The sequence below is a fragment of the Vigna unguiculata genome, chromosome 2 (genome assembly GCF_004118075.2).
Source record: "Vigna unguiculata cultivar IT97K-499-35 chromosome 2, ASM411807v1, whole genome shotgun sequence".
In the NCBI taxonomy this organism is placed as follows: Eukaryota; Viridiplantae; Streptophyta; class Magnoliopsida; order Fabales; family Fabaceae; genus Vigna; species Vigna unguiculata.
In genome coordinates, this window is record NC_040280.1 from 20,555,938 (window position 1) to 20,569,564 (window position 13,627).

Consider the following 13,627-nt stretch of genomic DNA (forward strand, 5'->3'; position numbering starts at 1 on the left):
CCATATTCACCACCTTTGGCTTGAAACATCCAATTCTCATGCAAATTCTCAACTAACCAACCAAACAAAATCCATGTGTTATTCATGCCAACATACAAATTTTTAGTTCATAAGATTCAAACAACCACATAAACATATCCACATGCTTTAGGTTTTGGAAGGAAGGGGTAAATAAATAAATCACAAATTCATCCATCAAACAGAGAGAGAAAACAGAATTGGAACCACCCGCTGTAGCAGCCTCGCTCAAGCTAGGAGTAGTCGCCCAGGCGAGAGGAGCTGTCTCGCTCAGGCGACTGGCTCTCGCTTAGGTGAGCCTACAACATTGGGTCCTGGAAGGTTTCACGATTTCTCGCTCAGGCGATGCAGTCTCGCCTGAGCGAGCTGGCCTGTCGCCCAAAAATGCAGCCCCTCGCCTGGGTGAGTGCTCGAGGCAGAACCAGGGTGAGCATTCTGATACTCTCGCCTAGGCGAGACGAGCTCGCTTGGGCGAGAATAGCAGAGTTCACCACTCTCAACCCACATGCAATGGCGGAAACAGCTCAGATCCACTCCCAAATTCACATGCAACTCCATTTCATTCAACAAAAGCACACCACACACGCATGAAAACATACAACGACCAAAAACAGCCAGTAGTGATTTAAAACCAATGAATCTAGCTTCCCTTACCTTCGTTTGAGCTCCAAAAACAACTAGACCCTAACTATGTAGCACAACAGCTCCAAGAACTATGACATTGAGCTGAAACTGGAAAAAGAAGACAACACGAAGTTAAGAGTCTTAACCCTAACTTGACCCACGCGTTTTAAACAGAGTAAAGAGGAGAAGGAACAACCCTGAGCTCTAAAGGTCAGCTTACCTGGAAAAAGGGGAGAGTTTTGCTAGCTCAGAGATGTGAGGATGGAGAGCCCTAGCAGAGAACTTGGCTTGAGGTGAAGAGAGGGAACAGAAGCTGGTTTCTGAAAAATGAAACAGAAAGGAAGGGGTTAGGGTAGGGGTCCTACTGAAGGGCTGGCCTTGGGCCTCCGAAAAGGCCCGGCCCAAAACTTTATAGTACTGAAAAGGGGCTTACAATATCTCCCCAACAACAAAATTTTTCGTCCTCGAAAAATTAGACTCACCAGAACAGATGCGGGTATGAACTCCTCATCTCCTCCTCTAGCTCCCAAGTCGAGTCACCTGTCCCCCGGTCCCAGATGACCTTCACAAGACTAGTGGCTCTTCCCTTGCGCTCCTTCACTTGGCGATCCTCTATAGCCACGGGCTGTACTACCACCTGGAGATTCTCCCTGACTTCCACATCCTCCGCCTCCAACACATGTGATGGGTCAAAAACATACTTCCGTAGCTGTGAGACATGAAAGACTGGTGTAGATTAGCCAACTGGGGTGGTAATGCGATCTCATAAGCCACGGGCCCTATCCTCCTCAAGATCTGATATGGACCCAGAAACTTAGGAGACAGCTTCCTTGAGCGGATAGCCCTCCCCACACCAGTGGTTTGGGTCACCCTCAAGAACACATGCTCCCCAGCCTCAAACTCTAGGGGCCTCCTTCTTCGGTCTGCATACGCCTTCTGTCGACTCTGAGATGCTTGCAACCTGTCTCTCACTAACTGCACCTTCTCTGTGGTCTGTTGCAACAACTCCGGGCCAACCAAATCTGACTCACCGTCTTGGTACCAACATAAAGGAGTCCTACACCTCCTCCCGTATAAAGCCTCATAAGGCGACATCCCTATGCTCGCTTGGTAACTATTGTTGTAGGTAAACTCCACCAGCGGTAACATCTCGTCCCAACTGCCAAGATGATCCAAGATACATGTCCTCAACAAGTCCTCCAAGGACTGAATCAATCTCTTAGATTGGCCATCCGTTTGAGGATGATAAGCAGAACTCATCCTCAACCTGCTACCCATAGCCTCCTGTAGTGCCTGCCAGAACCTGGAAGTGAACCGGGGGTCTCTGTCAGACACTATGCTACTAGGCACTCCATGAAGTCTCACTATCTCTCGGATGTAGAGCTGGGCCAACCTGGCCATAGACATTCTGAGATTCACCGCCAAAAAGTGAGCACTCTTCGTCAAACGATCCACCACCACCCATATAGCATCATGTCCTCTCACGGTGCGAGGCAAGTGGGTAACAAAATCCATGGCTATGCTATCCCACTTCCACACCGGAATATCCAAGGGCTGGAGCGTTCCACCGGGTTTCTGATGCTCCACCTTCGCCTTTTGACACGTCAAGCAAGCGGATACAAACTGTGCAACTTCTTTTTTCATGCCCTGCCACCAAAAGTTCTCCTTGAGGTCTTGGTACATCTTAGTCATGCCAGGGTGCAGACTAAGACGACTCTTGTGTCCCTCCTCAAGGATCAACTTCCTCAACTCAACATCCTCTGGTACACAAACCCTGCCTCTGAATCTCAACACACCATCACTGCCCAAGGCAAACTCCTTGGCTTGATCCGATCCCAGTAACTCTTTTACCTTCTGTAGACTAACATCCCTTGCTTGTCTTTCTCTGATTAAGCCCAAGAAGTCACTAGATATAACTAAGGTGCTACACCTAATGAATTCCGGCTCCAACTCAAACTGTAGCTTCATGTCCCTGAAACTCTCAAGCAACTCTAACTCTTTCATCATCAAGTGTGCCACATGCACTGTCTTCCTACTCAATGCGTTTGCCACCACATTCGCTTTTCCTGGATGATAGAGAAGCTCGAAGTCGTAATCCTTTAAAAACTCTATCCACCGCCTCTGCCTCATATTCAGCTCTTTTTGATCAAAGAGATACTTCAAGCTCTTGTGGTCACTAAACACGCGGAATCGTGCACCATACAAGTAGTGCCTCCATATCTTCAAAGCAAAAACCATCGCTGCTAACTCTAGGTCATGAGTGGGGTAGTTCTTCTCATGAACTTTCAACTGCCTTGAAGCATAGGCCACCACCTTCCTCTCTTGCATCAAGACACACCCAAGTCCCTGATGAGAGGCATCACAATAAACCTCAAAGGGTTTACTCACATCTGGAATTATCAGAACTGGAGCACTCGTCAACCTCTGCTTAAGCTCCCTGAAGCTCTCCTCACACCTATCAGTCCATGCAAACGGTTGATCTTTCCTGGTTAGCTGTGTCAGGGGTGCTACTATCTTAGAGAATCCCTCTATAAACCTTCTGTAATAGCCAGCTAAACCCACGAAGCTCCGAATCTCAGTCACTGACTTGGGACACTCCCACTGTATCACGGCCTCTACTTTAGCTGGATCCACAGCTATACCCTGAGCTGATATCACGTGCCCCAAGAACTGCACCTCTCTCATCCAGAAGTTACACTTTGACAACTTGGCAAACAGTTGCTTCTCCCTCAAAATGCTGAGCACTACCCTCAGATGCTCGGCATGTTCCTCCTGCGTCCTGGAGTAGATGAGAATGTCATCTATGAAGACCACGACAAACTTATCTAGAAACGGGCGGAAGATCCGGTTCATGTAGTCCATGAACAAAGCCGGGGCATTAGTCACACCGAATGGCATGACAACATACTCGTAATGCCCGTATCTGGATCTGAAAGCAGTCTTCTCCACATCTTCTGCTTTTACCAGAATATGATGATAACCTGACCGAAGATCAATCTTGGAGAACACCGACGCCCCATGTAGCTGATCCATCAAATCATCTATTCTCGGCAAAGGATACTTGTTTTTAATAGTCAGCTTGTTCAGCTGCCTATAATCCACACACAACCTCGAGTGCCATCCTTCTTCTTTACCAACAAGACAGGCGCTCCCCACGGCGAAGCACTCGGCCGTATAAACTGTTTCTCAAGCAATTCCTCTATCTGCTTCTTTAACTCTACCAACTCTGCTGGCGCCATGCGGTAAGAAGCTATTGATACAGGACCGGCCCCTGGTACCAAGTCTATGGAGAACTCCACTTCTCTCCTCGGAGGCAAACCCGGTACCTCTTCAGGGAACATTTCCTCAAATTCTCTGACCACTGGTATCACTGTTATCTTTTCCTCTTTCTCAACCTCTGTCCTGACAAAGATCATATAACACTGTGCGCCGTCCCGGATTTCCTTCATAACCCCATGGGAAGATATTAGCTCAGGCTCCTCCGAGCTGTGGAACAACAACTTCTTCTCCCGACAGTCGATTAGAACGTGATTGGCAGAGAGCCAATCCATTCCCAAGATTACATCTAACCCTTGCAGAGGGAGGCATATAAGATTGACTTTGTATACGCGCCCCTCTACCTCAACTGGACATCTAGAACACACTGAAAAAGTCCTAACCAACCCAAACGCCAGAGTCGATACCACTAGATCAAACTGTAGTTCACACACCGGCAGACTTAACTCTCGCACACAAGACTCTGACACAAAAGAGTGTGTCGCTCCAGAATCAAAAAGAACACAACAGGACTTGCCAGATATTACACAACAACCAATAACAAGGTTACCTGAACCTGCTGCCTCTGACCCAGTCATAGCAAAAACTCTACCTGTAGCCTGAGGCCTGCTGCCTCCTCTCCTCTGCTGAGTCTGGCCTGAACTCTGACTCGGAGTCTGCGATGAAGGTCGCGCTACTGCCCTCCCCAAAGTAGGACAATCCCTACCAAAGTGGCCCTCTGTGCCACAATGGTTGCACCTGCGGAAACCCGATAGCTGTGGGCAAAAACTTTTCACATGCGGTCCTCCGCAGTGGTGGCACTGGATCCTGCCGGGTGGGGAAGAAAAACCTCTAGTCCCCTGTGACTGTGGGTGAGGTCTAGCATAAGGCTTCCTCTTTTCTTCAACTCGTGGCCTGGACCCAGATGGTCCGCTAACTCTCTACTGTGGCTGCTGCTGAGCTTCCACCTCTACCTTCATTCGCTCCATGATCCTGGCCTTTTCCACTAAGGCCGCAAAGTCCTTGATGGACAGTGGAGCTACCATCAAGCGGATGTCCCCTCTGAGATCGTTCTCAAACTTCCTGCAACGTCACTCCTCATCGAGCGGCATGGTATAGAAACGCCCCAAATGCTTGAACTGCTCGGCATACTCGGCCACTGACCTGTTTCCCTGCGTCAGCTGGAGAAATTCTACCTCCTTAGCGTATCTCACGCTATCAGGGAAATACTCAGACAAGAACCTCTTCTTGAAGGCTTTCCATGTGATGTCCTCGTGCTTTTCTTCCATCACCAGCTTCATGCTGGCCCACCAATGCTCAGCCTCTCCTGTGAGCATGTAGATAGTGAAAGCAAGCCTGCTCTCATCCGGGCACCTCTTGGCATCAAAGATGCGCTCCATGTCCTTCATCCATTGGTCCGCCTGATCGGGACTCTTCTTGCCATCAAACTTGGCAGGTTGGTGCTTCAAAAAGTCTTCCAAACTCCATTCAGGGGGTGGAGGTTGGGGATGAGGACCATACATCGGTGCACCAGCAGCATTCTCCCCTAACTGGCGGAGAGCATCCACATGCTGCCTCTGAGCGTCCTCAGCAGCCTGCCTAGCAGCTTCCATCTGCTGCATCATGAAGTTCTGCTGCTCAAGAGAGGCCTCCTGGCGCTGCATCGCCGCCTCATGCTGTAGCATCATGGCATTGCTTTGCTGAGTCAAAGCCGCAGCCATGGCCTCAATCACCCTAGCCAGATCTTGTCTGTCGTCCTGAGGGGGTGGATGAGGAGCGATACGCGGGGGTGCCATATTACTGGACACACATAAAGAACCATTAGAAACTGGGTTAGACTGGAATCTCATCTAATCATGACAAGGAGGGCACAGCAAAAGCTAAGCAACACATAACCCACAGACACTTAGGAACGAAGGCTCTGATACCATAAAAGTGTGACGTCCCATTTTAATAGATTACTCTACCAAATAAAGCATCACAAAATTTTGATAACGAGAACCAATCAGATCAACATGAGACGTACGAAAAGTAACTATTACAGTCATCCATAGGAGTACTTAGAGGAAAACCTGGACATACAACCATGCCATAAGAAAACACAAATCTAAAAGTTTAACAGTCTTGCAAAAGGGTTGCCCTCAAGGCAACTAATACAAAAAGGCCTCATGGCCACGAACTACTCCTAAGACATCCAAGCAAGGAAATCTAGGTTGCACCGCTGCGTCTCCCGGATCCATCTCGAACCTCCCTCTCATCTGCTCCCACTAGAAGGTGATCATCGCAAAAGAGAAAACATAACAGAAACAACACAAAATGCAAGGGTAAGCTAGTGCAATTTAATCTTATCATGGTATAAAGGAACCAGTGCGTAAACATTCCCAGACATACAACACAGAGGCACATAATTCATGCTATGACAAGCAAGCAAAACACTATGACTCGATTATCCGGATACATATATTAAGATCGGATTCACTGGACGCTTGCACTTGTGGTGGCCTCTACTGCTCTGCAGAGCCATTGCCAATGGGTTTCACCCTACCACGCACAAGGTTAACCTTCAAGCATCTAAGGCCATTATCCTGCCAAAGACTAAGGTCTCCCGCCACTCTCACCACTTGGGTCAGATTGCTCTACCTGAGACTCACTGACCCTTTAGAGTTTCGGGATGCGATCCTTACTTGAATCCATATCTTAATATATACACTACACGCCACCATGAGGTCTCCCCACGAGACTCATGGAATTACGCCTATCACACCAAATTCATATTTCATACCATATCCACCACCTTTGGCTTGAAACATCCAATTCTCATGCAAATTCTCAACCAACCAACCAAACAAAATCCATGTGTTATTCATGCCAACATACAAATTTTTAGTTCATAAGATTCAAACAACCACATAAACATATCCACATGCTTTAGGTTTTGGAAGGAAGGGGTAAATAAATAAATCACAAATTCATCCATCAAACAGAGAGAGAAAACAGAATTGGAACCACCCGCTGTAGCAGCCTCGCTCAAGCTAGGAGTAGTCGCCCAGGCGAGAGGAGCTGTCTCGCTCAGGCGACTGGCTCTCGCTTAGGCGAGCCTACAACATTGGGTCCTGGAAGGTTTCACGATTTCTCGCTCAGGCGATGTTGTCTCGCCTGAGCGAGCTGGCCTGTCGCCCAAAAATGCAGCCCCTCGCCTGGGCGAGTGCTCGAGGCAGAACCAGGGTGAGCATTCTGATACTCTCGCCTAGGCGAGACGAGCTCGCTTGGGCGAGAATAGCAGAGTTCACCACTGTCAACCCACATGCAATGGCGGAAACAACTGAGATCCACTCCCAAATTCACATGCAACTCCATTTCATTCAACAAAAGCACACCACACACGCATGAAAACATACAACGACCAAAAACAGCCAGTAGTGATTTAAAACCAATGAATCTAGCTTCCCTTACCTTCGTTTGAGCTCCAAAAACAACTAGACCCTAACTATGTAGCACAACAGCTCCAAGAACTATGACAGTGAGCTGAAACTGGAAAAAGAAGACAACACGAAGTTAAGAGTCTTAACCCTAACTTGACCGACGCGTTTTAAACAGAGTAAAGAGGAGAAGGAACGAACCCTGAGCTCTAAAGGTCAGCTTACCTGGAAAAAGGGGAGAGTTTTGCTAGCTCAGAGACGTGAGGATGGAGAGCCGTAGCAGAGAACTTGGCTTGAGGTGAAGAGAAGGAACAGAAGCTGGTTTCTGAAAAATGAAACAGAAAGGAAGGGGTTAGGGTAGGGGTCCTACTGAAGGGCTGACCTTGGACCTCCGAAAAGGCCCGGCCCAAAACTTTATAGTACTGAAAAGGGGCTTACAGTGGCTTAAGTGGATATTTAATTTTTGAAATGTTTTAATTCGTGTAATAAATAATGTCTTTTATGAGAAAAAATTGTGTATAAAATTTAATTAATTGACTAAATTAATATTTTAATTTTAGGAATGGCAAACCATTGAGTTTTAAAAAACTGCTTCCGTTTTAATAAATAAAAAAACTGTAACATATTGTAGATGTGATTAATTGGATATAATAAAAATTAAATTCAGAAATGATTAAAATTTGTGAATAAACATTTAAAATGAATATAAACTGTCAAAATCTACGTAAATTTGCTGCTAAAATTAATTGTATTTTAAGAAAGATCGTAAAGAATCCAGCTCGCCTATTTCAAAATTTAATTTACTTATTTTCAGAAAAAAGTTATTGGTTATTTCTTATCCTATTTTTATAAATTTGATTATCTTTGATAACAATAAATTTGTTCTAAATTGATCCTAACTGTAAATATCGAGTTAAATATGTTTTGATGTTTTAATTTTCCGTGAATTTTAAAATTTAAATTTATAATAGTATTTGATTTAATATTAAAGTCAAAATGTGTTACACAGTATAAACAACAGTATAAGCAACTCAAAACAATCTTGAAATGTATATAAAACATCAAATAAATCCATCAAAATTTGATTAAAAGGACTAAATTCACGTATTTTTAAAGATAAAAAACTAAATTGGTCCAAAATTTCAAAATTGACTAATTTCAAAATTTACTAAAAGATAAGGAACCACAAATATGTTTAATCCAATAAATATTATTTTCTCACCAAATTGTTTGTTGGTATAACCTCTGGTTGAGAATATTTTAGTTTAAAAATAATCGATGTATTATAGATTGAATAGAAACTATATAACAGAAATCAACATTTTAATGCAGCATTCACAAAAAGTTCACTACTCACAGTAAAAATCTGCAACAACATCAAAACATATCTACTATTACAAAGTTAAATGTACATTTCTTTTTTATTATTTACACTAACAAACTTTCTGGTCAAAATACCGGAAATTCGTATGCTATAATTTATACAAACATATGTAACTCTGCTCACTAATTATCCGAATTTGAAAGTCATAACAATTACCAATTCCCAACATTTAAGAACGGGGCCTTGATTTGTTTTTCTTCCGAGTTGCATACAGTGGCTATTCCTTCCAAGCACAAAATAGTAGCACTCAATTCTGTGGAATGAATAGACCAGTTTCTTCATTAATCTTGATAAAAAATATTGAGTATTGGCTCAACAAACTCCACTACCAGTAATCCCCACAGGAGCATTTCCCATCTTTAAAATGATGAAATCGCTGGACATCTCTTAGAATAATTTGCCTACCAAAGATCAATGATATAAATTTAGCAGCGTTGTGGCAATCCACGCAGACTCTAAGATTCTTGACCACACGAATTGTTGTTCCTGGGGGAGTATTCAGAAGACCATAAGTTATGGCCAGTTTCTCACTGTGATATCTAAGAACAATTTCTTTCTCTTCATCTTCTATGTCTGCATAGAAGACCAGAGATGTGTCAGGTACATACCCAGCCAGCTTCAATTCCTTTACCAATTCATCGACTGCATGGTGCAATACGGTTGAAGTGGAACGAACTCCATCCCCGGCGAAGAATTCATGCACTACATTATTGACCTCTATTGAGCTACAACCAGGGACTTTCGCTGCTCCTTTGTCTACCATCGTTTTCCTTAGGTAGTTCACATCATCCCATCTTCCATTTCTTGCACACAAGTTTGACAAAATGACATAATCCCCACCATGGGAATCATCCAGCTCAAAGATTCTCTGAATTACTTGCTTTGCCATTTCAACATTACCATGACTGCTACAAGAAGATAGCAAAGTCCGCCACAGAATTGGTGTCGGCTTGATCGGTAACTCATCTATGAACTTATACGCCTCTTCCAAGCGTCCAGCTCGACCAAGCAAATCCACCATACACCCATAATGCTTGATACTTGGAACAATCCCATACTCATGAATCATACTATAGAAGTGATCATAACCTTCCTTTACCAATCCATTGTGACTGCAGGCATACAGTATACCCAGAAAGCTTATCTCATCAGGCTGCACTTTTGCCTTCTTCATTTCCTCCAACATTGATAGGGCTTGGGATCCATGCCCATGTGTTGCATAGCCAACAATCATCGCCGACCACGCTTGTGTGTCTCTCCTAGGCATCTCCCTGAACACAGAAACAGCGTCCTCCAAACTCCCACATTTAGCATACATATCTATAAGAGCAGTATTCACCTTAACATATTGATCAAACCCATTCTTCTTGACATACTCATGGATCCACTTCCCTAAGTCCAACGCCCCAAGCAAAGCGCACGAGGAAAGAGCAACAAGCATGGTGACATCAGTAGGCTTGAGGCCACTCTCCTGCAACTCTCGGAACAAAGCCAAGGCCTCATTGGGCTGGCTACCCCGAGCACAGCTCGTGATGATCGCATTATACGCGACGACACACGGTTCATCGATCTTGTCAAAGACCCTCCTAGCACCATCCATGTCATTGCAGGCAGTGTACATGTTAATTAGTGTTGGGCACACATACATGTTACCACTGAACCCAAGTTTAACAGCAAGGCCATGCAGCTGTTTACCTTCCTGAAGCGCTTTAAGCCTTGCACAGGCCTTGAAAAGAGAGGAGAAAGTGTAGTCATCTGGAAGGAGGCCAGAGAACAAGACCTGAGAAAAAAGAAGAATTGCTCTGAGAGGGTCATCAAACCGTGCATACCCACGTGCCATGGTGTTGAAAAGAATAATGTCTGGGTGGGGAATTTGATCGAACAGTTGGTGGGCATGGTCCATGGAAGCGGTTGTAGGATTGGAAGTGCAGAAATTTAACAGCTTTGCGAGGACGGTGTGGCTGTTGTGGAGGTGGGTTTTGATGGTGTAGGCTTGGATTTGCTTGAGCTCTCTGAGAGAGGTGCATTTGGGTATGAGAGAAAGAATGGACGGTGAAGGTTGAAGTGCAACTTCTGTGTTGAGTTCTGTGGGAGAATGTGAAATGCATTGGAGAATGGACACTGCCATTGCTGAGACGCTAATTGCTTACTAACCATAAACTGGGTCTCAAAGTTCAGACATGACATGAAACAGAAGACAATACAATACACGAATGGATAGAGATAACGGATTGAAGTAGTGGTTCAAATAAAAATTCTAAACTCAATTATTAGGGATAGAGATGGGAAAAGTATTCTTATATTTCATTTTTAATATAATAAAAAAACGTATTATTTTCATATAAATTTTTTAATATAAAAAATTTAATTTTATTAACTTTATCCAAATTTTGTTAATATTTAAAATAATTAAAAACATGTTTAATTTTTATTGATGGTGTTTATTAGAAGAATTAATAAAAAATTATTAAAAAATTTAAATTTATACTAAATTTGTTTTCAATTATCTTAAGATTAACAAATTTCAAATAAAGTTTAGTAAAATTCTAATTTGTTAATTAAAATTGTAATTTTTTTATTATACTAAGAATTAAAAACAAAATATATTAATGTTTATTATATGATGCTAATTATTTACTTGTTATTAAGTAACTTACGCCAAATATATTTTTATATAAAATAGAGTATTAATAGTAGTTAAATATTTCTTCAATTATCTTAAATATTAAAGAAATTTAAATAAAATTAATGAAATTTAAATTTTTAAACTTAAATTATAATTATATTAAAAATAAAATATGGTAATATTTGTTATGTTGAATTTTTTATTTATTTATTATTAAATAATTTAGATCATGTTTATACCAATAACAATACCATGGTCTTTAATTAAATTTAAATTAGCATTATCATATTTTTATTTTAATTATTTTTATGTTTTATTGTTATTTTATTTTTTGATTTTATTGATATTTCAAGTTTTAGTCAAAAAAAAAGTGAAAAAGATAAGCATTTGGGTTATATTTTACAAGAAATCTCCAATATTTAAAAAGATTATCAACATAATAAGTGAAATATTGACTCATAAAGAATTATTAATAGTATCAATTGTAACACCCCATTTAATTAAGTACGCGAAATTAAAGGAATGTCACGATAAAGATAACATAAAAACGCGGTCTGGGTTCAATTCCATACAACCCATAGCACACCACGCTGCCCAACATAAACTAGAGGAAAGGTTAACCAGAGTGGATAAAACCAAGGACGAACAGATACATGGGTCGCAACCCTAAATGAACTCATGCAGGAATAACAACTAGTCCACGCGGACTATGCAACAGAATCTCCACTTCCTTGCTGACCTTTGGAACCTCGCCCATCTGCTCCCATCAATTACATTGATGATCATCGCAAGAAAGAAGAACCATATACAAGACAACCATACAGTGCACAGGGTAAGCTAGAGCCAATAACATAATCATCATATAGTCAATCATATTTCATCATCCAATATCCATATAACAACCAAGCATGTTATGACTCTTCATTCAATACACTACAACTCGACTCGACTCATCCGGATACGTATAACTTGGTTGGATTCAGCGGATGCTTGCACTTGTGGTGGATACCCCTGCTCGACCCTAAGCTGCTCATCTTCGAGCTAAGTGTTACAAGTGTTACGATGAATCAAATCTCTCTCACCACAAGGTTAGCCCTTAATGAATTTCAGGCCTCCTGCTACTCTCACCACAGGAGTCAGTCCGCTCTAAGTGAGGCTAACTGGCCCCTTAGAGTGTCAGGATGCAGTCCTTACCTTGAATCCTTACCTAGTTATACAGATGGGGCACCACCATGGACACCCACTAACAGGGGCCATGGAATTACGTCCCGACCACTGAAGCGCAGCCCTAGAAATCTCACTTAGAGATCCTCAAGGACTTACGCACTAACACAAACCCAACAAGCATAAAACCACAATAGGAGAATATTAATCATACCCACATTCCCACGTCTATCTCAACACAATGACACCTCATTCGTATCGCATGTTTAATTCTTACCATTGATCACCACCCCTTCATGAGTATAGGGCCTCACCTCATAACGATAACATGTCCCATAAGTTCCAACTCATTCATAAGTCTCACATGTCGAACTTCCACAATACCCATCATTCCATTCAAGAATCATGTCACACACACATGGCGATCCATCATATATATATATATATATATATATATATATATATATATATATACATACGTCTCAACATACAAGCATACCCAAGCCAGTACCACTCATCCAAAGGTCACAAAGCAACTAAACCACACGGTGTCTCGCCCAGCACCTCGCTCAGGCTGAGGGGTCTCGCTCAGGCGAGATGGTCTCGCCCAGACGAGCTACCCTTCGCCTAGGCGAGAGCTCGAGAAGGGAGCAGAAGCACACGCGGGATCTCGCTTAGGCGAGACCCCTCTCGCTTGGGCGAGATGCTCACTCGCTCAAACAAACACCGTGGGTCGCCTGGGCAACCCTTCGCGAGGAAAACACTCAGGCGAGCCCCTGTAACTCTCGCCTGGGCGAGACAGGTTCGCCTGGGCGAGTCTATCAGACTCCGCCACTGTTCCTCTCTACCGTCAACACAGTTCCATACCGAGACAACAAATCAATTCACACCATACATTCACAGTCACATATAAACACGAAAAAAACCACGAAATGACATCCAAGCAACCATTTTTATACCGAACAATAGGGTTCTAGCTTCCCTTACCTGGGAGTAAGCTAGCAAAAAGGCCCGACACGAGTTTGACCCTAAACAGCGGAACGTAGTCCTTAAGAGGCGACTCCCAGAGCTGGAAACCATGACCAACAATGGAACATTAGTTACTTAGGGTAACAGTGGGGGAAAACAGACAATAAT

At 43.0% G+C, this 13,627-nt stretch overlaps 1 protein-coding gene across 1 annotated transcript; it reads right to left on the reverse strand.

The window, feature by feature from the left end:
* Positions 1–8,652: 8,652 nt before the first annotated feature.
* On the reverse strand, positions 8,653–10,949 carry LOC114169856 (pentatricopeptide repeat-containing protein At2g02980, chloroplastic). Its single transcript, XM_028055202.1, has one exon. It carries the CDS (start codon positions 10,826–10,828, stop codon positions 9,026–9,028), a length of 1,803 nt encoding a protein of 600 aa, XP_027911003.1. The 5' UTR covers positions 10,829–10,949; the 3' UTR covers positions 8,653–9,025.
* Between the last annotated feature and the right edge of the window lie 2,678 nt (positions 10,950–13,627).

Bases quoted from the DNA above. Each gene is read 5' to 3' on its own strand.
- LOC114169856 (XM_028055202.1), bottom strand. From the start codon at position 10,828: ATGGCAGTGTCCATTCTCCAATGCATTTCACATTCTCCCACAGAACTC.